Genomic DNA, 26,177 nt, shown 5'->3' with positions numbered 1-26,177 from the left:
AAATTCCTTTGTTACAATTACAAATGCGTCTATACGGGGAAAGGTGAAAGGACGATTTTAGTTAATGAGGTCATGGTCAGGACGTTAGCTCACGTCCTGGGACGAGGTGTTAGAATGAGGCTTCACCCGTCTTTGTAAAGATAATGACAGCATATGAAACTACATGGTGGACCCCACCCTGTGCATTAGTGTGGCTTAGCTGGCCACTATATGCCACAGATCTTACACACCATGGATCTTAAAGACCCGCCGTTATGAGAGAGTGAGGGCTGTGTGTTCGGTCTCTCTCCCCCAGGTCGTCTCCCCATTCCAGTCGGAGATGAGCTCATGTCTGGGGTGATGTCAGAGTGTGTGTAGTCTCGGGTGTGCGGGTGCGCTGCCTGGGGGTTGTAGTGGGGGGGTCTGGGGTAGAGATCGTGGGGGGAGAGGGGGGAGGAGGTCCATTAACCTGGATTTGTGAGTCCCTCGACAGGTAGGGCCGTTTGTCGACGTCTTCGGCTTTGTCCCGGTCTTTGAGTGCGGGGGGGCTCCATGGGGAAGGGGTTTCTGGTCTTCTCTCTGGATGCCAGGACTGTGAACGGCGTCCATGTCCGCCCACGTGCTCACTGAGCCTGGGTCTCGTCACGGACGTCCTCAGCTGTTGCTCAGTCCCGCTGGTCGGCTGTAGATCTCAGGTGTTCTGCTGGGTGTCTGTTCTCAGGGCCGTGCCTCCCTTCTGGTCGCTGGATGACTGGGCCTCGTTCTGCTGGCTCTCTCCTGGTTTGAGCTCCAGAAGCAGCTGGCTGACTGGTTCTTGTGGGTTTCTTCTGGTCTTAGTTCTGGTTGGTCTCTCCTGGTTTGAGCTCCAGAACCCGCTGGCCTCGCTCTGTTGGGTCTCTCTGTCTGCGAGGTCTTTGTTATGGAGCCTGGATCACTTTCTTTTCCAGTGTTTTTTTTATGGAAACTCTCATTTCGGGTTCTGGACTGAAGACGCGTCCTGATTCTCCTCTGCACCGGTCGCTCTGTGTTCGCTCTGAGAGCAGATCTCCAGAACTCTGCATGCAGAGGAACAGTTTGGGGTTGTTCCTCCACTCAGTGTCTTGGTTGGAGCCCGGAGTATGACCCCCAATTCAGGGGTTACCCCCTGAATTGGACCTTGATGTCCGGGTTCATGTCTGAGTTGATGAGTCTTCTGAGTGCGTGCACGCCCTCCCGCTCTCCGTTCTTCAGGGCTGTGGTAGAGCTGCTGTCTGGGTTGCAGACGAGCGAGGTCTTAGTGTGTCCAGAGCCATGGTGTCTAGAAGGAATTCATGTGTTTGGTGCTGGAGGTTGGGTCTGTTTTGAAATACCATGACTTGGTTTTACTTAGGCTCTCTCTTTCTCTCTCTCTCTCTCTCTCTCTCTCTCTCTCTCTCTCTCTCTCTCTCTCTCTCTCTCTCTCTTTCTCTTTCTCTCTCTCTCTCTCTCTTTTTCTCTTTCTCTCTCTCTCTCTCTCTCTCTCTCTCTCTCTCTCTCTCTCTCTCTCTCTCTCTCTCTCTCTCTCTCTCTCTCTCTCTCCCTTCCTCTCTCTCTCCCTCCCTCCCTCCCTCTCCTTCCCTCTCTCTCTCTCTATCTCCCTCCCTCCCTCCCTCTCTCTCTCTCTCTCTCTCCCTCCCTCCCTCTCTCTCTCTCTCTCATTTGGGATACTTAGGGCAGACAGGACGAACAGCCAAGCACATATTAGCTCTGATTTCGTAAATCAGAGTCTGGCGCTTCAACTCAAGGCCAGCAGCGCCGAGCGAGAGTTGGAATGCAGCCCGCGACGCTGCAGAGAAACAGTTGGAATGCGGCCGGTGAGTCTGCAGAGAAACAGTTGCTTTTTCCTTCGGCAGTAAAAACCCTTTCAGGAGCAGAGGAGGTGAGGAGGGGGTTAACGAAAGCAACAGGCGCACAGGCAGCGCGGCCCGGAGTCCGACCCCGACCCCGACCCCGGAGCCGACTACCTAAAAGGGAGCAGGCGTCACGGCGGGCGGCGGGCGGCGGGCGGTACTCCTCCTCCTCACGGCCTCTGTCAGCACCTCCTCCCTGTCCTCCTCTCCCCACAACTCTCCTCTTTATCGCTCCTCTCCTCCCGGGGACGGGGTCCTCCCGACACCTGGCTGGGGGGCCCGGCGGCTGGGGGCCCCGGGGTCTCTGGCCCTCAGGAAGGCTTTATCACCCGTTTGAAGCGGACCCCGAGGAACCGGAGCATCTGGTTCCCCTCAGCCCGGCCGCTACCGCCGCGTCAAGGGCCACGCACGCACACAGTGAGGACCGCACGGAGAACCGCCTAGAGGACCGCACGGAGAACCGCCTAGAGGACCGCACAGAGAACCGCCTAGAGGACCGCACGGAGAACCACCTAGAGGACCGCACAGAGAACCACCCAGAGGACCGCACGGAGAACCACCCAGAGGACCGCACGGAGAACCACCTAGAGGACCGCACAGAGAACCACCTAGAGGACCGCACGGAGAACCACCTAGAGGACCGCACGGAGAACCACCTAGAGGACCGCACACAGAACCACCTAGAGGACCGCACGGAGAACCACCTAGAGGACCGCACGGAGAACCACCCAGAGGACCGCACGGAGAACCACCTAGAGGACCGCACAGAGAACCGCCTAGAGGACCGCACGGGGAACCACCTAGAGGACCGCACAGAGAACCGCCTAGAGGACCGCACAGAGAACCACCTAGAGGACCGCACGGAGAACCACCTAGAGGACCGCACAGAGAACCGCCTAGAGGACCGCACAGAGAACCACCTAGAGGACCGCCCGGAGAACCACCTAGAGGACCGCACAGAGAACCGCCTAGAGGACCGCACAGAGAACCACCCAGAGGACCGCACGGAGAACCACCCAGAGGACCGCCCGGAGAACCACCCAGAGGACCGCCCGGAGAACCACCCAGAGGACCGCACGGAGAACCACCTAGAGGACCGCAAGGAGAAACGACCTAGAGGACCGCACGGAGAACCACCCAGAGGACCGCACAGAGAACCACCTAGAGGACCGCACAGAGAACCACCCAGAGGACCGCACGGAGAACCACCTAGAGGACCGCACGGAGAACCACCTAGAGGACCGCACAGAGAACCACCTAGAGGACCGCACGGAGAACCACCTAGAGGACCGCACAGAGAACCACACACACAACAGAACCACACACAGAACAGAACCACACACAGAACAAAACCACACAGAGAACAGAACCACACAGAGAACAGAACCACACAGAGAACAGAACCACGCAGAGAACAGAACCACAAAGAGAACAGAACCACACAGAGAACAGAACCACACAGAGAACAGAACCACACAGAGAACCACACAGAGAACAGAACCACACACAGAACAGAACCACACAGAGAACAGAACCACACAGAGAACAGAACCACACAGAGAACAGAACCACACAGAGAACAGAACCACGCAGAGAACAGAACCACACACAGAACAGAACCACAGAGAACAGAACCACACAGAACAGAACCACACAGAGAACAGAACCACATAGAGAGGACCACACAGAGAACCACACAGAGAACCACACAGAGAGAATCGCACACATAGAACCACACAGAACAGTAGAGAGAGCCGCGCAGAGCCACACAGAACCACACACATAGAACCACACAGAGAGAACCGCACACAGAACAGAACCCCACACAGAACCGCACAGAGAACCACACACATAGAACCACACACCGAACAGAACCACAAAGAGAACCACCCAGTGAACTAAACAGAGCCACACACACACAGAACCACATAGAGAACCGTCATAGAACCAGAGAAGGGTCCAGTGTAGGGTCCAGTGTATCACCTGAGGCAGACACTGAGTCTGCGTGGAGCCGGTTCTCCAGAGGTCCGCTCTGCTGTTAACCGCTCGGTGGAGCCGGTTCTCCAGAGGTCCGCTCTGCTGTTAACCGCTCGGTGGAGCCGGTTCTCCAGAGGTCCGCTCTGCTGTTAACCGCTCGGTGGAGCCGGTTCTCCAGAGGTCCGCTCTGCTGTTTACCGCTCGGTGGAGCCGGTTCTCCAGAGGTCCGCTCTGCTGTTAACCGCTCGGTGGAGCCGGTTCTCCAGAGGTCCGCTCTGCTGTTAACCGCTCGGTGTCTGCGTGACGCGTCTGCTAGATGAGCACATGTTGTGTCAGTGGCTCAGCGGCCTGCGACGGGTCCTGTCCGTCAGGGAGTCAGGACGGGTCCCCTCCGTCGGGGAGTCAGGAAGGGGGGAGTCAGGACGGGGGGAGTCAGGACGGGGGGAGTCATCACGGGGGGGAGTCAGGACGGGGGGAGTCATGACGGGGGGAGTCATGAGGGGGGGAGTCATGAGGGGGGGAGTCAGGACGGGGGGAGTCAGCCCCCTGGCCTCCAGGCCTGAGCCTGGCGGAGAGGAGCCCAGAGCTCGGCGCTGGCAGCCCGCCCTGGAAACACTGCGTCTTGTGTTGTCTGGCTGTCTGTAGGGGGGGGGGGGGGGGGGGGGGGACCCTTAGCGCGGCCCGTCGTCTGGAGAAACATTTACATTGTGCCGGGGCCAGCTCCACCTGCGCTGGGGGGGGGAGGGTCGGGTTCGATGGTGTTATCGCCGTCTGAATCGTCCGCGGAGCACAACAAGAGCCCGCTGATTGGTTCGGTTCGTTTGTGTGTCTTTAGATCCTGATTGGTTCGGTTCGTTTGTGTGTCTTTAGATCCTGTTCACAGAGCAAACATTGGGATTCAAAGCTCACCAAGACTCAGATTAAAGCCCTCGGCGAAGGCTGGGAGCAGACGGCCTGCTGCAGAGGCTGGGAGGTTACGCAACAGACCATCTACAAACTATCTACAGCCTCCTGTATACAGCCTCCTATCTACAGCCTCCTATCTACAGCCTCCTATCTACAGCCTCCTATCTACAGCCTCCTATCTACAGCCTCCTATCTACAGCCTCCTGTATACAGCCTCCTATCTACAGCCTCCTATCTACAGCCTCCTGTATACAGCCTCCTGTATACAGCCTCCTATCTACAGCCTCCTATCTACAGCCTCCTGTCTACAGCCTCCTGTATACAGCCTCCTGTCTACAGCCTCCTGTCTACAGCCTCCTATCTACAGCCTCCTATCTACAGCCTCCTGTATACAGCCTCCTATCTACAGCCTCCTATCTACAGCCTCCTATCTACAGCCTCCTGTATACAGCCTCCTGTATACAGCCTCCTATCTACAGCCTCCTATCTACAGCCTCCTGTATACAGCCTCCTATCTACATCCTCCTATCTACAGCCTCCTATCTACAGCCTCCTATCTACAGCCTCCTATCTACAGCCTCCTATCTATAGCCTCCTATCTACAGCCTCCTATCTACAGCCTCCTATCTACAGCCTCCTATCTACAGCCTCCTGTATACAGCCTCCTATCTACAGCCTCCTATCTACAGCCTCCTATCTACAGCCTCCTATCTACAGCCTCCTGTATACAGCCTCCTGTATACAGCCTCCTATCTACAGCCTCCTATCTACAGCCTCCTATCTACAGCCTCCCATCTACAGCCTCCCATCTACAGCCTCCCATCTACAGCCTCCTATCTACAGCCTCCTATCTACAGCCTCCTATCTACAGCCTCCTATCTACAGCCTCCTATCTACAGCCTCCTATCTACAGCCTCCTATCTACAGCCTCCTATCTACAGCCTCCTATCTACAGCCTCCTGTATACAGCCTCCTATCTACAGCCTCCTATCTACAGCCTCCTGTATACAGCCTCCTATCTACAGCCTCCTATCTACAGCCTCCTGTCTACAGCCTCCTGTCTACAGCCTCCTGTCTACAGCCTCCTGTATACAGCCTCCTATCTACAGCCTCCTATCTACAGCCTCCTGTATACAGCCTCCTATCTACAGCCTCCTATCTACAGCCTCCTATCTACAGCCTCCTGTATACAGCCTCCTGTATACAGCCTCCTATCTACAGCCTCCTATCTACAGCCTCCTGTATACAGCCTCCTATCTACATCCTCCTATCTACAGCCTCCTATCTACAGCCTCCTATCTACAGCCTCCTATCTATAGCCTCCTATCTACAGCCTCCTATCTACAGCCTCCTATCTACAGCCTCCTATCTACAGCCTCCTGTATACAGCCTCCTATCTACAGCCTCCTATCTACAGCCTCCTATCTACAGCCTCCTATCTACAGCCTCCTGTATACAGCCTCCTGTATACAGCCTCCTATCTACAGCCTCCTATCTACAGCCTCCTATCTACAGCCTCCCATCTACAGCCTCCCATCTACAGCCTCCTATCTACAGCCTCCTATCTACAGCCTCCTATCTACAGCCTCCTATCTACAGCCTCCTATCTACAGCCTCCTATCTACAGCCTCCTATCTACAGCCTCCTATCTACAGCCTCCCATCTACAGCCTCCTATCTACAGCCTCCTATCTACAGCCTCCTATCTACAGCCTCCTATCTACAGCCTCCTATCTACAGCCTCCCATCTACAGCCTCCTATCTACAGCCTCCTATCTACAGCCTCCTTCTTGTCGCTCTGACTTCTCCAGCTCTCTGTATGTTCATCTCTCTCTTCATCTGTCTATCAATTCATTCATAACACTGTTCAGTCCAAAGTCTGGGCTCATGTATCATTCTGATATTCACAACACAGGCAAACCATTCACCCAAACTGGGATTAGGCCCTCATTGCATAATCTTCCTGATAAACTCAGTTTGATTATTATTTTTGGGATATAAATGTGATGCATAAAGCCATCCTCAATTAATTTTAAACCTACTGCCAAAAACCAAACATACCATGAATGTAGAACAAAATGCCAGAACAACCCGAGCAGGAAAGGAACAGAGTAGAACCGAATGAAAAGCAGCAGAACCAACATCCACGCAGTGGGGTCGGTCCTTTCTTTGTCTCGTTTCCTCAGACCCTCCCCCTCCTACGGACCCAATCACAGCCTTCCCCCCGTACCCCTGTACCCCTTCTCCCCATAAGCAGAGCCCATCTGAACCCAATCCCACCACCTCCCCACCCCCCCCCCCCCCCCCCCCCCCCCCCCCCCGCGCTAAACCTCGCCAACCTCTGGAAGGACGTTGGGGTTCACTCCAGTTACGAGCTGCAGATGCTATGGGTCTATGTTCAGAACATCAGAGGATCTACTTACCCAGCAATAACAATATCATAATGATAATCATAGTCATTAGTATTTAACTCACTTTGTCAAGCTGCAATCGCATTTCCTCAGATCCTTCTGTCTCAGTTGAAAAACTATGTGATGGTATTTAACGGTTTTGGTTAATGTTGCGGTATTGTACTTTACAAACATAGTTATGTAAATAACAAGCATACAGTAGGGTTTTACTGCTCTTGGTACCACTTCCTGCGTGGTCGTTAGCCCTCTGTTCATGCTGATTAGCCCTCTATTCATGGTGGTTAGCCCTCTGTTCATGGTGATTAGCCCTCTATTCATGGTGGTTAGCATTCTGTTCATGGTGATTAGCCCTCTGTTCATGGTGGTTAGCATTCTGTTCATGGTGGTTAGCCCTCTGTTCATGGTAGTTAGCCCTCTGTTCATGGTAGTTAGCTCTCTGTTCATGGTGATTAGCCCTCTGTTCATGGTGGTTAGCCCTCTGTTCATGGTAGTTAGCCCTCTGTTCATGGTAGTTAGCTCTCTGTTCATGGTAGTTAGCCCTCTGTTCCTGGTGGTTATCCTCTGTTCATGGTAGTTAACCATCTGTTCATGGTGGTTAGCCCTCTGTTCATGGTAGTTAGCCCTCTGTTCATGGTAGTTAGCGCTCTGTTTATGGTAGTTAGCACTCTGTTCATGGTAGTTAGCCCTCTGTTCATGGTGGTTATTCCTCTGTTCATGATGTTCGGACCTCCATTCTCATAATCATCTTCTTTACTTTGGTTTAAGGGGTTGGGTAGAAGGTTTTAGGTATTGGGGTTTGGATAATCGGTCTAGGAAAGGGGTTAGGTAAGGGGTTAGGGTTAGGGTTAAGGGTTAACGGATCCACATCTTATCTTGAAGTTGTTTGGCTGGGACTCTATCTGTGGTTCTCTGCCATAAATGGCGCATTTTAATCTGAAGCGGGGTAATTGTTTGGCAGCAATCTCTTTATTAAATATGCAAGCAATGATACCAAGGGAGGTTTCCTTTGGAGTTTGCTTGGTTTGGGTTTACAGCTGTGTTTGAAGTTGTGGGTACCCTGTTTATAATCACACTAATCTAACAAACCTTTCTTCCCAGAAACTACTCGGCTATTTGTCCGAGAACAGTAACAAAAACACACACACACACACGCGCACACGCACACGCACACACACACACACACACACACACACACACACACACACACACACACACACACACAATGCCCAGGTCAGTGTAAGGGTTAGTCAGATGTTCAATAACCGCCCGTGCAAACCGAGCAATGATTTAATGATTATGATCACTAATTCTGACGCTTTCATGTTCCAGTTTCATGGCTCATTTATTTCCCGGCAGTGTGGAAATAAGTTGCAGCTATTTTAAACAAAAGGTTTAAATAAAGGAAGTGATTCAATAGTTCAACATTTAAAGGACTCCCTTTATTTTAAACATTGAATCACTTACAACGTTGTTGGCGCTGGTCTGATGCATCACCTAACCCCAGTATATGATGCATCAACAATATCTCTCTCTCTCTCTCTCTCTCTCTCTCTCTCTCTCTCTCTCTCTCTCTCTCTCTCTCTCTCTCTCCCTCTCTCTCTCTCTCTCTCTCTCTCTCTCTCTCTCTCTCTCTCTCTCTCTCTCTCTCTCTCTCTCTCTCTCTCTCTCTCCCCCTCTCTCTCTCTCCCCCTCTCTCTCTCTCACTCCCCCTCTCTCTCTCTCTCTCTCCCCCTCTCTCTCCCTCCCCCTCCCCAGCACTGGGTCAGATCATGCTGTATGTGGATGGGATGAACGGTCTCATCACTCATAACGAGACGGTCCAGTGGCTCTACACCCTCAGCGGGTCAAAGGTAACCGTTACTCACGGAGGAGACATCCTATAGTAGTTTCAGCCGCTCCGTGCTCACGGCTCCTTCGCCCTCTGGTGGCCAGAGGGAGGATGTGCAGGAGGACCGCAAGGACATGAGCGCATGCTCCTCAGTTCAAACCCTCCTCCCTTCAGAACGCTGCAGAGACGGGATAATTAGTCTGTTGAATCCCAGGTAATACAAGGCTGGCTCTGAAGCTGTCTCCTCTTAGCTCTAGAACTGTATCCGAACGAGACATGTTCTATTATTTTTAGTTGAACTTTCCTTCATATTTCTCCTTTTATTCAGGACTCTTATGTCCAGAGTAGTCCAGACAGGAACTCCTTCATAGGACGGGATCGAGTATAATTTGATGTCCCAGTGTATCAAGATGCTACCCCTTACCCACTTTGATATAATACATCATCTAACCCTAACTATCATATACATCACCTAACCCTGACCCAGTATATGAAACATACCCTAACCCAATATATAATACATCACCCAGTATATGATAAATCACCTTACCCTAACCCAGTATATGATAAATCACCTAACCTAACTCAGTATTTTATACATCACCTAACCCTAACTCGGTATGGTACTAATCCCTCCCCTTAATAGTTGTGTCTAATTGATCCCCTCCACGGTGGAGGATTAGCTGCTTGTTGTGTCTGTGTGGGAGTACGCTCACGCTCACCGTCCTCTGCCTCAGTTCCGCCTGGTGGTGAAGACGGCCCTGAAGCTGCTGCTGGTGTTCGTGGAGTACACGGAGACCAACGCCGCGCTGCTCATCAAGGCCGTGGCCGCCGTCGACTCCAAGAGAGGTAGGAGGCAGGACGCTGTCGGTACTAACGAGGTAATAAGGTTCATCAAACTCAAGACTACAATCCAACGCACAACAGAGTTTGGGACCCTCCCTCTAAAAGCCAAAGTGGGTGTTGAGTGTGAGGGGTCAGGGGTCACAGCTCCAACGCCTGCAGAGAGTCACACATGTTGCCCAGACTCCCTTACCCCTACCTGCTAATGAGGGGTTACCCTCTGTACCCCTACACCCGGCCCTACCCTGGCATGCAATTTAAATAAACCAGTCAATCACACTCAGTCGCTTATGGAAAAATAAATTGACCAACCGGCTCAAAGGTAAATAAACGGTCCTTCCATTCGTATTGTTGATATCGGAGGGGGTGGAGGGGGTGGAGGGAGCTCTGAGCGGTACGCCCAGGCCTCAGCCCCGTCCTGGGAGGCAGAGCAGTGTGTGTGAGCCAGCCAGTGGCTGTATCTCATCTATAATGCATCAGTGTCCACTCTGAAATGCGGATAGCTGCATCAGGTTCTATGAGGCAGCTCACCCAGCGCAGCTCACCTAGCGCAGCTCCCCTAGCGTAGCTCCCCTAGCGCGGCTCCCCTAGCCTACTGACGGTGTGCGTCCGCAGGCACCAAGCTGTGGAGGAACGCCACGGAGGTCCTGGAGGAGAAGGACGGCGTGGACACAGAGCTGCTGGTCTACACCATGACTCTCCTGAACAAGGTCCGCCCCCACACACGCCTCACCCCTCTGCTTTCATTCCCCTCCTTCCATCCTGGCCTTTTCCTTCATTCAAAGCACTTCGTTCTACTCTATATAAACTATTCTATGTTTTTGGACTCTTCAACATTGAATCTAAACTAGAACCAAGACGCTTCTATTAATCTAAGGATCTTCTTTCTTAACGGTGCCTCTGTGTGTGTGTCTGTGTGTGCGTGTGTGCGTTTCTGCCTGTGTGTGTGTGTGTGTGTTTCTAACTGCCTGTGTGTGCGTGTGTGTTTCTGTGTGTGTGTGTGTGTGCCTGTGTGTTTCTGCCTGCCTGTCTGTGTGTGTGTGTCTGTTTGTGTCGCTGCCTCTGTGTGTGTCTGTATGTGCGTTTCTGCCTTTGTGCCTGTGTGTGTGTGTGTGTGTTTGTTTCTGCCTGTGTGTGTGTTTCTGCCTGTGTGTGTGCTTCTGCCTGTGTGTGTGTGTGTGTGTGTGCTTCTGCCTGTGTGTGCGTGTGTGCCGTGGTCCCTGTGTGTGTCTCAGACTCTGGCCGGGCTGCCGGACCAGGACTCGTACTACGACATGGTGGACAGCCTGGAGGAGCAGGGCATGGAGGGCGTGGCCCAGAGACACCTGAGCAGGAGGGGCACCGACCTGGACCTCGTGGAGCAGTTCAACATCTACGAGGTCAGTGGTACATCACATGTTAACTAACCGGGACAGAACTTAACATGTAAACTAACATGGACAGAACATAACCTGTTAACTAACCTGTACCGAACATAACATGTAAACCCACCTGTACAGAACATAACATGTATCAACCTGTACAGAACATAAGATGTGTACTAACCTGTACAGAACATAACATGTATCACCTCATACAGAACATAACATGTATCAACTCGTACAGAACATAAGATGTGTACTAACCTGTACAGAACATAACATGTATCAACTCGAAAAGAACATAACATGTATCAACTCGTACAGAACATAACATGTATCGACCCGTTCACAACGTAACATGTATCAACCCGTTCACAACGTAACATGTATCGACCTGTTCACAACGTAACATGTATCACCCTGCAGACGACCCTGCGTGGCGAGGACGGTGATGAAGGCGGCCCAGCGGGGGGCAGCGGCCGTAAGCAGCGCCGCAGGGCCAGTGTGGGCGGAGCCGGCATGGGCGTGGCCAGTGTGGGCGTGGCCAGCGACCCGCAGGGGGCGGAGCGGAGGCGCAGCCGGAGACACTCCCTGCAGAGTGGGCGGGGCCACTCCTCGGCCCCCGCCTCACCCTGCAGCAGCGCTAGCTTCCTGTCCTTCGGGGGGCGTGTCCCGGACGTCTCTGAGAGGTGAGGGCGGAGCTTCCGTCAGCTTCGACCTTTGACCGCCATGGTTTTTATTGGTTACTTTTTGGGGGCTGCACATTAAGGGGGTCAGCACTGAGCTGTTTCTGGTTTGATTTTGTTTTTCTCCACCAGCCTATGCCAGGTATAATCTATAATAATTTATTAGTATGATACATACTATAGCCGAGCACCTCGTTTAAAGTATAACGAGAATATAATGAGATCTGCCCCATTAGCTTTTATTGCTACCTTTTCTGTTTTGGCGTAGCGGTTTAACGAGCAGGTGCTTAACGAGCTCCGTATTGGAAACCCGTTGTGTTTCAATCCATTAAAGACCGAATACCCCTCTGCTAACCCTCCACCCTATTTCAAACCTCACTGAGGAGTCGAACTGGAGTCGAACTGAGCCCTAATCCAGAACCCTCTGATCCTGCAGCTTAAGACCGGTGAACTGTGTTCTGTTGTCAGGGTTTGTTGTAGAAAACATTATTTTTATCCGATGAAGTGACCCCTAAAGCTGCCTCTGGTAGCTCCCGATCCTTGGCTGTTAATGACTGGGGAAGGAGCTTATTTTTGTCAGGGGGTAGGCCCAACAGCCCTGCTCATTCCTGCAGGTGGAGTTGAACACATGCCAGGAGGGTATTGGATACCCCACCGTCGCTGGTTTGAGGGCCCTACTCTGTTCCATATGCTGCTAATGAGACCCAGACAGATCCTACTGGTTAACTGGCTCACACTAGACTTTCTTTGCCAGGGCCCTCCATCGCCCTCCACAACATAGTGAGTACACAGGGGGAAGGCCAGGGGCCTGTAGGTTAAGGTTAGGTTTGGGTTAGGTAATATAGATCACGGGTTAGGGATAGGTCAATAGGTCAGGGGTATGGGTAAGGTCAAATCGGTCAGGGTTATGTTTAAGGTAATGCATACAGGTTAGAGTTATTTCAAAAAGGTCAGGGTTGGGTTTAGGGTTATATCATATAGGTCACATAGGTCAGAGTGAGGGTTAGGTCACACAGGAATCAGGAGACACTTTCCGTCGTTCCTTCCGTAGTGTCTCATTCCATCCTCATTACGTGATGAGGAATCTCTGTGTTTTGTCATTTCCGGGTCATTTTCTCTTGTCTTTTTACACTGTTGTCCCTGTTGAACTCCTCTTGTCCTCCCTCCTCCTTCCCCTCCATCCATCCTACACCACTCCTTTTTCCATCCCAGAGATGAGGAAGAGGAGGAGGAAGACGAAGAGGATGAGGAGGAAGAGGGGGAGGAGGATGATGATGATGAGGCAGCCTGGGAGAGTTTCCCAGTCACTGAACCCAGTAGACAGGGAGGAACACGCAGGTACTCTAGGTCGGAAGGTTTACTCCTCACCCGTCAGTATGTTCCCCCTTCCTCACTCGGTAGTCGTACCCCTGACCTTGTCTTGTGTCCTCCTAGTTGAGCCCCTGATGTAGAGGTCACCTCGTTGGGGCTTTACTCTTGGATGCATGGTCCTCATCTCCCCCGACACAACTCCCCTGAACGGGGTCAGGGAGGGTGCTTACCTCGGATCCAGAAGTTAGACCAGGCCATAGCCAGACCTCCGGGGGCGGGACTGCACAGCGTCTGGGCCGGAAATAAGGAGGTCTGAGGGGAGCAGTAACGTAGTGTTTCCTGTCTCGTTACCGATATATTCTTCATGAGATAAAATTAGGTTTAGTGCACCAGTGCTGACTGAGTCCACGATCCCTATTGGCCTAGGAGTGATGGAGACAATGGGAAGATGATGGAACGTTCTTGTAATCTGTCCTCTTCTGGATCCGTGGTCAATAATCAGCCATATAGTGTCTGTTGTGGTTCCACTGGTCAGGTTTTTTCCAGTAGAGACCCATTCCATGTGACACACATTGACACAACACGTCTGAGAATGCACAGCACACTGATGTCTTGTGGCACTACTAGCATATTGACTGCTGCTAGTCTCAGGTTATCAGGTTAGGCCTCAGCATAAGTCTCAGGGTATCAGGGTAGGCATCAGGGTATCGGGGTCGGCATCATAAGTTTAAGGGAATCAGGGAAGGCCTCGGGTATCAGCAAAAGTCTCTGGGGAACCTGGGGATAGGTCTCATGATAGGCTTCAGGGTAGACCTCAGGGTAGTCCTCAGGGTTTCAGGCTAGTCCTCAGAATGAACATCTAAGTGTTAGCCTCATTCCTAGAAGCTTGTTCAGAAGATCCACTCCTACTTGACGGTCAGATGTTGGGTTGGGTTTCAACTAGACGTCTCAGTTAATGTTGTACCTACTGAAAGGCAGGAATTTATACCTGCACAAGACAATGCATGTCTGACATACACTGCTTGTTGTTTTTTTTCAATTGTGGCATTCAAACACATGAGAAGTCATGTGTTACTCCCCTAGAACGATTAGAACCTGGACGACAGTTCTTTCAAGTCTTTTCCTCTGTTTCCTCTCAGCTAATTTGTTCGTAGTTTCCGCCTTGCACCAATTAGGTTCAGTTGTCCTGCAACTCTGCTGCCCTCCTCCTTTCCTTTCCTTAAACTCAACATGCTTTCCTTTCCTTATCCTTGTATCTGTGCTTAATGTTCCTTCAGCTCCTCAGACTATCCTCTGTCTTCTCTCTTTCCCCCATCATTATGCTCTGCAGTAAGACAAACAGACTGCACACGTCTTACACAGCTATAAGGTAAATGCACCTCTCGGCATCCCTTGGGTGCAGGAGTATCTGAGACCTCCAGGTCTCATGTGCCTCCTGGGGGCTCTGTTGGTCCGATGCTCTCGATACCGTTAAGCTTGTGCTTCTGCATTTGGTTAGACTGACTAAAGCTGCAGGACTGCTGAGAAATCTTTTTTGCTACCAAGCAAGCTGTTTAAACCCCTGCTTGGCTTGAGTGAGGCCGTTTCCTCACCGCCACACGCAAAAGCATGAATGAGCATGCCAGTGTCAGACACCCTTCACCGAGGAACAACAGTATCCCCGCACAGGGTTTCACATTACGGATCTGTTGGAACAAAGTATGAATTCTAATGAACGGCATGTCAAGGTGATCCGCCAGACTTAAAGAAACGCTTTGTTCAAGCCAGACCGCTCACTAAGATCCACACAGTATCTCCAAACACACACTGGACACACCCCCTTACGCCGTGGCTGCAGTGTCCAGAGCGCAGGCAGAACTGGGCACCTGTCCGGGTATTAAGAGACCAAAAGGCATGCTTTAGTTTAATTATTGATCTTCCTTTCCAGGATAATCGGGAACGGTACGCCGTACCCGGGACGGCACCAGTGCCTGGCCAGCGCTCCGACCACACCCCCCCGCCGCTTCAACACCAGCGCCCCGCCGACGCCTGAGGCCACGCCCGACAGGTCTGATGTCTTTAACGTTCTACCGTTGTGGAGCAGTTCTTCCCTAATGTGGAGAAGAGCAGATCTGATAGATCATATGTTACGTATAGCCCAAAGGATCAGGCTCTTTTACTGGATAGAGTATGAAGGTTCTCGGTTCAAGTCCCACTGAATCTGTGGACAGGCCCTTGATTCAAAAACAGCACCGTCAGCCACTTCTGCCAAGTCTCTGACGTAATGAATTAATAAATACAGCAAAGAGTGGAGTCAGATTAGCGGGTCTTGGTTTTAAGGTGTGACCACTGAAGTGGGACCTGTGTTGGTTGGGTGTTCCAGACCGTCTTTAGGAGATCTGCTCTCCTCCTCGTACCGCCAGCATCAGGAGACCCTGACCGCAGAGAGAGAGAGGAGGCGTCACGACCGAGAGGAACGCCTGCAGCGGATCGCGTGGGAAGAAAGGAACCGCCTGAAGTGAGTCCAGAGCCCATATTCACCCAGACACTAAAGACTGAGATCCACATCTGACATCGTACACATCTCACACAGAAACTGATCAAGGGGTTCCACCGCAGTGCTCTTGTTTGATTGAGTTCTGCGTTGCATCTGTCAACTATTATCTTATTTCCCTGGGTCTGATCAGAGTCACGTTTCTGTCTTGGTTGTCAAACACATGCTGGATCCCAGCAGGAGTGTAGGAGTTAGGGTTCAGCTCTGAGAGCCGGGGAGTCAAACAGCTGCAGGTGATGGGTCTGTTGTCCCCAGGCTCATCCAGGGTTGCTGCACAGAGACTGGCCGGGCTGATTTAACTACTGGGATATAGCTTTACAAGTGGCTTTGACTCACAATGAGCAATATGATATGTAGAGGGAGTAGGGTTAGGGTTAGATATGAAGGGGTGAGGGTTAGATATGAATGGTTAGGGTTAGATATGAAGGGTTAGGGTAAGATGAAGGGTGAGGGGTAGATAACAGGATGAGGGTTAGATATGAAGGGGTTAGGGTTTGATATCTAGGGTTAGATATGAAGGGGTGAGGTTGAGGGTAAGCTATGCAGTGTAGCAGAAGTGTAGCCGAGGTTCAACGTACAGGAACACAGAATAAATCATGATCTTGAAATGCGTGAGAGGGATATCTTAAAATATATCTCATTCAGATTTTCTCTTTATCTGTTTCTCTCAGTCAAGACTTCATTGAGAAGAGGGGAGAGAGCCGTCCGACCGGGGAAGAGAGGTGAGTCCCACATCCTCGCAGCTCTGTGGTAGCAGAGGAATCTACCATGACACCTCTGTTGCTCCATGAATGCTTTGAAGTCGATCGTTCCTCATTGGAAACAGATGTAAACTAACTTCCACCCCGACGCAGGTAGAATTATAGGTGTCAGGACCGCTCTGGGCCTGTTTGGCATCAACACATTGAGACACCTCAAAGCCAAAAGTTTGGCTTTCACACATTAAGAAGTTTAATAGCTAACAGTTCAGCTTTGAGACATTAAGACGTCTCAAATCTAACAGGACAAGGTGTGAGATTGCATTCTGGCGTAAATGTGTTCCATGTGTGTTTGTGTGTATGTGTGGCTGCATGTGTGTGTGTGTGTGTGTATGTATGTATGGATAGATATGAGTGTGTCTATGTGTGTCTAAATGTGCTTCTGTATGTCTGTGTGTGTGTGTGTGTGTGTGTGTGTGTGTGCTTGTGAGTGTGTGAGCGGTGACCATCGACGCGAGCCATGCTTATACCAAACCGGACATTGTATCTAGAACAAAATAAGCGCTGTAATGTAATACGTAGTGCTTCATTACGGGGTTGCCGTGGGTACTGGCGCATGAAACAGTCCTATCCGAGGCACTGTGGGTGCTGAGTCACTAGGGGGCGCTGTAGCGCTGTGTCACAGGATTAAAAAGTTGAGGTGAGGTTAGCTCTCCTGAAATGTGTGTGTGTGCAACATTCTTGATACATCCTGATATTCAGTAAATGCTTTGTGCCGTTTTCCCTTCATCTTTATTCATATTTCGAATGTGTTGGTGTCCGTGTGTGTGCCTGTGTGTGTGTGTGCATGCGTGTATGTGTGTGTGTGCTTGTGTGTGTCCGTCCTCCAGGGTCAAAGCAGCTGAGCGGGTGGAGGGTCTTCCCAGACCACCAATCAGAGGGCGGACAGAGATCACGCTGTGTCTGAGCTCCAACCCCAGCAGTCGCTGTGTGTCTCGATGCACGACACCGTCCCCTGTCGCCTCCCCTTCACGTGTCTCATCCTTACCCGTCTCCACCTCACCTGTCATCTCCCCCTCACCTGTCGTCTCCCCCTCACATGTCTCACCCACACCTGTCGTCTCCCCCTCACGTGTCGCCCGCCCATCACCTGTCGTCTCCCCCTCACCTGTCTCCCCTTCCCCTGTCACCTCCCCCTCACGTGTCGCCCACCCATCACCTGTCGTCTCCCCCTCACCTGTCTCCCCTTCCCCTGTCACCTCCCCCTCACGTGTCGCCCACCCATCACCTGTCGTCTCCCCCTCACCTGTCTCCCCTTCCCCTGTCGCCTCCCCCTCACCTTTTTCCCCCTCACCCGTCTCCCCCTCACCTGTCGTCTTCTCTTCACGGGTCTTCCCCTCACCCGTCTCCCCCTCACCTGTCGTCTTCTCTTCACGGGTCTTCCCCTCACCCGTGGTCTCAGCGGTATCCAGAGTCACCAGCTCCTGCTGCCCATCAGGTACGGTGTGGGTTCAGTGACCTCAGAACCCCCCCCCCCCCCACCCCCCAGGTATCCAGGCCCCTGATTGGTCCATGGGTTAGCTGACGTCACGAGTCAACGAAACAAGAAGCGACAGCAGTTTTTATTCGGAATAGGTTGAATTCTTGGGACTTGTTCAAAGGCATTTTATTCGGGTATGAATAGGTTTTGTCTTGGGATGACTAGGTCTCATAAACTGGTGATTAGTCACTGAGAGAAGTTTGTTCTTTAAATCTTCTGTCTGAGAAGTAATAATAATAATAATAATACATTTAATTTAGAGGCGCCTTTCAAGACAACCAAGGTCAAAGTAACTGATGAAGCTTGATGTGTCTCTTTTGCTTCTAGCTCTGGTAGCGGAGTGTGTCTCTCAAGTGGCCCTGGAGTCTTCTCCAATAGGTCCGCAAGCACCAGCCTCAGAACCTCCTCCTCCTTCAGAACCAGCAGACGGGCAGCAGACGGACCCTCGGGAGCCGCCTGCTGAGGCTGAGGACGGGACTGAGGTCCAGACGGAGGTCCAGACGGAGGTCCAGACGGAGGTCCAGACTGACGTCCAGACTGAGGAGAGCGGAGCTCCACTCCCAGGGTCTGACGATGAGCTGTCAGGACCTCTGGAGGAGGACGAGGAGGAGGAGGAGGAGGCACTAGAGGAGCAGCAACCGAATGTGAAAGAGGCAGTGGTAGCAAAGGAGGAGGTCCAGGACAATGAGGTTCTGGGAGAAGCGAAGGAGGAGGTTGGCGGCTCGGATCCAATGGGAGCACAGCAGCAGCAGCATGAGGAGGAGGAGGAGGTTGGGTTAGAGGAGGAGCAGGAGAAGGTGGAGGAGGAGAAGGAGAAGGTGGAGGAGGAGAAGGAGAAGGTGGAGGAGGAGAAGGAGAAGAAGGAGGAAGAAGAGGAGAAGGAGAAGGAAGAGAAGGAGGAGAAGGTGGAGCAGGAGAAGGAGGAGAAGGAGCATGCGGTGGAAAGGGACGTAGAGGAGAGCATTCTGCTGAGCGAGAAGGAGCGACAGAACGAGGAGGTGAACGAGAAGGACAACTGCTCCGCCTCCAGCATCTCGTCGGCCAGCAGCACCCTGGAGCGGGAGGAGCGGGAGGAGCGGGTCACCAGGGACATCGAAGCAGGTACGACTCCCCCATCAGAAGACCCCTGACCCTGACAGCAGTACGCTACGGTAGGGGATAGGTTTGCGCTAGCTCACCCTAACTGATGAAGGTCACATGTTCAGGAATCCCCGGTCTCACAGTCTACACTCGTTATCCTAGCTATCTCTGTTGTATAGGGGAATGGGTTAGCCAAGTGATCGTCAGTGCTTGGCACTTGGTTCTATGAACGTCCTTACTGCACCGACGGCGACATATTGTTGTTTCTCCTTCGGCTGACAAATGTACTGAATGCAAGTCGCTTTGGATAAAAGCGTCTGCTAAACGCCCTAAATGTAAACCGTCATTAGTTTTTCTCTGGTGCTAACAGGCTAACACGTGCCACGCCCTCTTCCTCCTCTTCCTCCTCCCCCCTCCGTCCGACCCCAGGACCCTGGTCGGCGCGTCTGACGGACTCCAACGTCAACGAGCAGAGCAGCGGGATCCTGAACAAGAAGCGCTTCATGCTGGACATGCTGTTCTCCCAGAGCGCTGGCACCGGCGGCGAGGGCGGAGCCGCCGTAGGCCCCGCCCAGACAGAGGAGGGGCGGGGCGACCAGGCCCCGCCCTCCACCAGCCTGGCCTCCCGGATCTCCACCCTGGAGGCGCATCGGCAGGCCCGGGAGGAGGGCCTGAGGAGGGTGGAGGTCGGGCCCCTGGAGAACCAGGGCAGCGTGCGGGCGACTGCCGAGCGCTTCGGGGACCTGGTGAAGGGCCTGATGTCCCCCCCGGAGGCCGACGCCCCCTCCAGGGAGCAGGCCCCGCCCCCTGCGGCCGGGGCCCCGCCCCCGCCCCCTAAGAAGGAGTCGGACTACATCTGGGACCAGCTGATGGCGGTCCCCCGGGAGCTGCGCATCAAGGAGATGGACTTCACCGACCTGGGGGAGGAAGACGACCAGGACATCCTGGACCTGGACGGCGTGATGGGCTCCGGCAGCCTCTCGGCCCCGCCCCCTCCGCCCCCGCCACCCCAATACCCCTGTAACTCCGCCCCTCCCGCCCCGCCACTGCCGCACGGCTGCCCCCCTCCACCCCCTCTCCAGACCCCGACGTCCGGGCCGGGCCGGGCGGGGGAGGCCCCGCTGTTCCAGAAGAAGAAGAAGACCATCCGGCTGTTCTGGAACGAGGTGCGGCCGGCCGACCGGCAGTTCCAGAGCCACTCCAGCTGCCGGGAGTCGCTGTGGTCCAAGCTGGACCCGGTGAAGCTGGACACCTCCAAGCTGGAGCAGCTGTTTGAGTCCAAGTCCAAGGACCTCCCCGTCACCAAGGTCCACACATACACCGCGCATGGGTCTTTGTTTATCGCGCTGAGGGTTGATCGATGTTCATGAAGACGTTAGACTGTTAGTCAGTTTGTTATCCCTCTTGTCTCCTGTTATGTTTCCTGTCAGGGTGGCCCATCTGTACCATGTTCACTAGAGGTGTTAGAGCATCAAGACTGGACTGATTGATGAGATCTCAGTCTCTGTCGAGCTGCTCTCTGAGCTCCCCACATCACAGACCTTCCTAGAACACCCAGACTGTCCCAAGACTTCTCAGACCTCCCCAGACCGCCCCAGACCCATGCCCTCCTATGCAGTATTTTAGCTAGACAGGGTCTTGACCCTTGAAGACCCAGAACATGCTGTATTGGTTGAGATTACGAGAGGGATGTGTGTGTGTGTTTTTGATGTAATTAACATTTCACCTCATGTTATATACTGACATTTGTAGAAAGCTGCCGTTGACGGCAAACGACAAGAAATCATCGTTCTGGACTCCAAGCGAAGCAACGCCATCAACATTGGCCTGACCGTGCTGCCGCCGCCCCGCACCATCAAGACCGCCATCCTCAACTTCGACGAGTACGCCCTAAACAAGGAGGGCATCGAGGTGAGGGAGAGGGCGGTTCGGGATGTGGAGTCCAGGGATCCTGAACGTACCTCACATAGCGCCGTGCGGTTTGCGTCACTAAATGATGCTCCACGAAATCCAAACCAATCTCACTTAACTCATTCGATTTCCTTCTACTCCTTCACGCTGATTAATTGGGATGATGATGGATCAGGTTAAAGCCTGAGGAAGGAACCAAGAGAGAGAGAGCAGAAAACGGGGTAGAGCCCTGATTGGTCAGAAATACTCCAGCAGCCGTCTGGAAATCGAAATGACCTCATGGAGATGCATCTAGTCAACTAGCAGCAGATATTCAAACAGAGCATTTCACTCAATCACAGCCGTTGGTTGGCTCAGCCGTTTCCAGCAAAACCAACTGAAATGATGGCTCCTAAATTATACCTACAGCACCTTTAATCCTCCACAGTAAGTGGAGGCTGCATCCCTTTTTGCCATTTCTTAGTTCTATCGTTTTTCCCAGTCTAAACAATAAATGGAAGACAATATTACAATATTGCCTAACAATCACTCACACACCGACGGCGGTTTCAACCATGCATGCGACAGCCAGATCATTAGGAGCAGTTAGGGTGAGGTGCCTTGATCAGGGCCACCTTGACACTCCGCGGATCAAACTAGCAACCTACCCGCTCTACCTCCAGAGCTGAAGTCTCCTTAACGCCTCCTCTGCTCCTCCTGTCCCCCAGAAAATCCTGACCATGACCCCCAGCGAGGAGGAGAAGCAGCGGATCCAGGAGGCCCAGCTGGGGAACCCCGAGGTGCCCCTGGGCAGCGCAGAGCAGTTCCTCCTCACGCTGTCCTCCATCACCGAGCTGTCGGCCCGCCTGCAGCTCTGGGCCTTCAAGATGGACTACGAGGTCATCGAGAAGGTCTGACGCCTTACCTGACACGTACATTAGGATTCCCCTAGGATAACCCTTACCCTAAACCTCATCATAACTCTCACCCTCACCCTAAACCTCACCCACATCCTCACCCTCATCCTAAACCTCACCCTCACCCTGATCCTAACCCTCACACTCACCCTAGGCAGGCTGCAGGGAGGATGTATCAGGTAAGAGGTGACTCCTGTGTCTCCTGATGAACACTGAGTCGCTTTAGTCATGGTCCCTGACTCCAGGAGCAGACCGGACCTGCAGCCAGCTCTGCAGACGGAAGCAGGTGACATGTTGTTCACCTCTGTAACGGTTGGCTCTTCCTGCTCTTACAGGAAGTGGCCGAGCCTCTTCAGGACCTGAAGGAAGGGATGGACCAATTAGAGAAGAACAAGACGCTGCGCTGCATTCTGGGAACGCTGCTGTCCATCGGCAACTTCCTGAACGGCACCAATGTGAGGAAACGCCCTCTCTGTCTCTCAAAATATAATATCAATATAATGTCATGTAAGCATAGTATAATATAGTTAACATCAGCTAGCTACAAATGCTACTTAGTATTTATTTTGAGTATGTACGTACGTACTGTACGTACGTATGAATGTATTGTGTGTAAGTATGTATTGTGTATATGTATTGTGCGTGTGTATTGTGAGTAAGTTCTCTGTGGTCCCTCTGCAGGCAAAGGGCTTCGAGCTGAGCTACCTGGAGAAGGTTCCGGAGGTGAAGGACACGGTCCACAAGCAGTCGCTCCTCCACCACGTCTGCTCCATCGTGGTCGACAAGTTTCCAGAGAGTTCCGACCTGTATTCTGAGATTGGCGCCATAACTCGCTCGGCAAAGGTCAGCCAAACTAAAAAGCGTTTTGTTTGTTTAACTTTTACTAAACATCGGTCTGTCCGTAATATATGCATCTTACCCTAAACCTAGACAGAGATATTTACATTTAGTTTTGGGCATTAAGACGATGCTTTCATCCAAAGCGACTTGCAATAACTTGCAGTACATAGAAGAAGAGATACAACAATGTATCGCTGTCGGTACAGTTAGGATGTTCAAGAAACCAAGTGCCAAGCACTAACCATCACTAGGTTAAACCAATTCCCTGCATACTACCGACAGCTAGGATAAGATGCTACACAATGCTAAGTACCATTTCTAAGTGCCAGGACGTACAACATACAATAATTATTATTTGCATGGCTCCTCCCAGGTGGATTTTGACCAGCTCCAGGATAATCTGGTCCAGATGGAGCGACGGTGCAAAGCATCCTGGGACCACCTGAAGGTCATCGCCAAACACGAGATGAAGCCAGCCCTGAAGCAGAAGATGTCCGACTTCCTGAAAGACTGCGCCGAGAGAATAATCATCCTGATGATCGTACATCGGAGAATAGTCAATAGGTGAGTCAATACATACATATACGCACCACGCACTAGGGCTGAACGATAAATTGTTGCGTGTCGAAATTATGATACACGCAAGTGCGATATTCATATCGATGGACGTGTAAATACCACATTGTCATATTTTATGACGGAAAGATCAAATATCATGAGCAGCCCTAACACACACGCACAATACTTGCACCCGTCAACATTGTACATCCCAGAATAGTCAGTAGGTCCATTTGTACTTTGAAGTCGCATTTGATTTATTGCAATTTGTTCTGCATATGGAAATTGAAAAACTTATTTTGTATGCGTCACCAACTCAAACCTCGTCCATGTCTGTGTTTCCAGTGGATCTCCACCAGAGGATATGACATCAGTCTATTAGAATATTAGTATGTTATATATGGTGGTGCTCACGGTGTGCCCGCCCGCAGGTTCCACGCCTTCCTGCTGTTCCTGGGCCACCCCACCTACGCCATCCGCAAGGTCAGCATCCACCACTTCAGCAAGATCCTGAGCGAGTTCGCCCTGGAGTACCGCACCACGCGGGAGAGGGTGCTACAGCAGAGGCAGAAGAGGGCCAACCACCGCGAGAGGAACAAAACCCGCGGGAAGATGATCACTGACGTAAGCCGCGCCCGTCCCACCCTGTAGTGTGCCTCTCAGAGCTGCCCCTCCGTACCGGGAGTCGGAGCCCGTCCGCGTGTCCGTGGGTCTGTACCCTGGCCCGGACAGGGACAGGGGGTCTGGAACCGTCACGTTCTGGGGCCGGACCCCACCCCGGCATGACCCCTCAGACACACAGATAAGCTGTTTGTACTCAAAGGATTCCTGCACTTTTGGGGTTAGAACTTACTGTATGTCACTTTGGCCAAAGGTTTAATAGTTTCAATCACTTTAATAAATGTGATGTAACATAGAGGCAGCCGTTAGCGGTGACTGCCCAGCAGGGGTTAGGATGCTCGTTAGGGAGGCGCAATGTATAGAAACCAGATGTTAGCCGTGACCTCTGACACGAGGCCTTCTGGTGAGGAAGAGAAAACCGGCCCGTCCACACGGGAGGGCCTACTCACACGGGCAGGCCTCACAGCGCTGCGAGGGGGAACAGGCAGGACAGCGAATGGGACAAAGTGGAGCTCATCTACAAATATGAAGAACCAATGATTTGTTTTATTTCTCCCTGAATGTGTTCTGTGTAGAGTGAGGACGAAGGAGATGGAGAGGTAGGGAGCCTGTGTTTGTGAACAAGAGCATGGGACTGTCTTCTGCCATGATGAAACTTAATCCTCTAACAATGTGTGGCGCTTTTATTGTGAAATGAGCCCAAGTGGTTTCGTAAGCGGAGATTGACAGGAACAACCTGTGTGTGTGTGTGTGTGTGTGTGTGTGTGTGTGTGTGTGTGTGTGTGTGTGTGTGTGTGTGTGTGTGTGTGTGTGTGCACGTGCGTTTTTGTGTGTGCGCCCGTGTGTGCCTCTGGGACTGGGTGTGTGTCAATGCCTGTGTATGTGTGTGCCTTTGTTTGTGTGTGTTTGTGTGTGTGTGTGTGTGTGTGTGCGCCTCTTGACAATGAGGAACTGTTGCTGTGGGAGCGGTGGTTTTGTAAGGCGTGCACTGCGGGTGCAGACGGCTTTCTGTCATGAATCACAACACACAGGGTGCGGGCGGCCACGCCCCGACCACACCAGGAACCACCGGGGTGTAGCAAGCACACACAACCACACCACATATTAGTGTACAGTACGCGTGTATCACACACACACACACCATGTATTAGTGGACGCGTGTATCACACACACACACACCGCGTATTGTGCATCACACACACTGGTGTGTTCCGTTGTTGTCCATCCTCACTAACCAGCCTGTAGCGTCTCGTGTCTCCGTCTGAGTGTCCTGCTGTCCGTCCCGCTCTGCTCGTGTCTAACCCCCCCCCCCCCTGATGCCCCCCTCCCTCCAGAGCGGCAAGTTCAGCGGGGCGGGGTCCGAGGGCCCGCTGGAGGGCCTCCGCAGCGCCCAGGACGAGGCCGAGCACGAGAACATGAAGGCCGTCCTGAGGAGCGGCGGGGGGGCCGGCGGCGAGGGCGGGGGCTCGGCCGTCCCGGGGCTGAGAGGACGAACCCGGGCCTGCAGCACCAGAGGTCAGCGACCTTTAGACACGACCCTATGACCCCACGACCCTTTGACCCCACGTTAGGACACTACAGCACCAGAGGTCAGCAGCATTGACCTTTACACCCGACCCTACGGCCCCACGTTAGGACCCTACAGCACCACGGCCTACAGCACCAGAGGTCAGTGACCTTTAGGCATGACCCCATGACCCTACGATAGGACACTACAGCACCAGAGGTCAGTGACCTTTACACACAACCCCATGACCCTACGACCCCACGTAAGGACACTACAGCACCAGAGGTCAGCAGCATTGACCTTGACACCCGGCCCTACTGGACCCCATCGGCCCGGGTCGAGGTGTCGTGGTTGAGATGTGGCCCTGGAGCCGGAGGGCTCTGGGTCTGATCCCCGATGCTCGGTCCGTGTGGGTAATCCCTGGGCAACACGCTGAGCTCTCCTCCATGAATGACATTGAACAGTAAGATGAGAGGACGTACTGATGGGTTCTGACCCACAGGGCGCGTTCCTCTGTGGGATTCGGCCAGCGAAGACCCGGTCAACGGCACCGACGACACGGCCGACGAGATCATGGACCGGATCGTGCGCTCGGTCACCCAGGTGCCCGGCCCGCGCACGGCCCCCCGCGAAAGGAGGCGGAGCCGGCCCAACCGCAAGTCACGTGAGTGTAGGCCAAAATCAGGGGGTTTAAGGCCAAAATTAGGGGAGTTTAAGGCACAATTTGGGGAGTTTAGGCCAAAATCAGGGGGGTTAAGACCAAAATTAGGGGAGTTTAAGGCAGAATCATTGGAGTTTATGGCAGAATCAGGGGAGTTTAGGCC

The 26,177-nt window shown here is 52.7% G+C and overlaps 1 protein-coding gene across 1 annotated transcript in view; it reads left to right on the top strand.

Moving 5' to 3' along the window:
• The window catches only part of LOC130384217 (FH1/FH2 domain-containing protein 3-like), a 91,669-nt gene that overhangs the window by 61,450 nt on the left and 4,042 nt on the right, over positions 1-26,177 (top strand). The window contains exons 6-27 of the mRNA XM_056592324.1: positions 8,896-8,990; positions 9,706-9,817; positions 10,427-10,521; positions 11,047-11,190; positions 11,599-11,861; positions 14,500-14,538; positions 15,097-15,216; positions 15,532-15,666; positions 16,374-16,424; positions 17,291-17,898; positions 18,268-18,695; positions 18,762-19,041; positions 19,450-20,327; positions 20,773-20,931; positions 21,639-21,821; positions 22,163-22,282; positions 22,509-22,670; positions 23,041-23,231; positions 23,657-23,849; positions 24,422-24,445; positions 25,181-25,361; positions 25,856-26,017. Of these exons, the coding sequence (XP_056448299.1) occupies positions 8,896-8,990; positions 9,706-9,817; positions 10,427-10,521; positions 11,047-11,190; positions 11,599-11,861; positions 14,500-14,538; positions 15,097-15,216; positions 15,532-15,666; positions 16,374-16,424; positions 17,291-17,898; positions 18,268-18,695; positions 18,762-19,041; positions 19,450-20,327; positions 20,773-20,931; positions 21,639-21,821; positions 22,163-22,282; positions 22,509-22,670; positions 23,041-23,231; positions 23,657-23,849; positions 24,422-24,445; positions 25,181-25,361; positions 25,856-26,017 (4,623 nt within the window). The remainder of the gene's footprint in view (positions 1-8,895; positions 8,991-9,705; positions 9,818-10,426; positions 10,522-11,046; positions 11,191-11,598; positions 11,862-14,499; positions 14,539-15,096; positions 15,217-15,531; positions 15,667-16,373; positions 16,425-17,290; positions 17,899-18,267; positions 18,696-18,761; positions 19,042-19,449; positions 20,328-20,772; positions 20,932-21,638; positions 21,822-22,162; positions 22,283-22,508; positions 22,671-23,040; positions 23,232-23,656; positions 23,850-24,421; positions 24,446-25,180; positions 25,362-25,855; positions 26,018-26,177) is intronic.

This window comes from Gadus chalcogrammus, chromosome 6 (assembly GCF_026213295.1).
Source record: "Gadus chalcogrammus isolate NIFS_2021 chromosome 6, NIFS_Gcha_1.0, whole genome shotgun sequence".
NCBI lineage: Eukaryota > Metazoa > Chordata > Actinopteri > Gadiformes > Gadidae > Gadus > Gadus chalcogrammus.
Note: the sequence above shows the minus strand (reverse complement) of the source record. Positions and strands in the feature narration are given on the sequence as shown.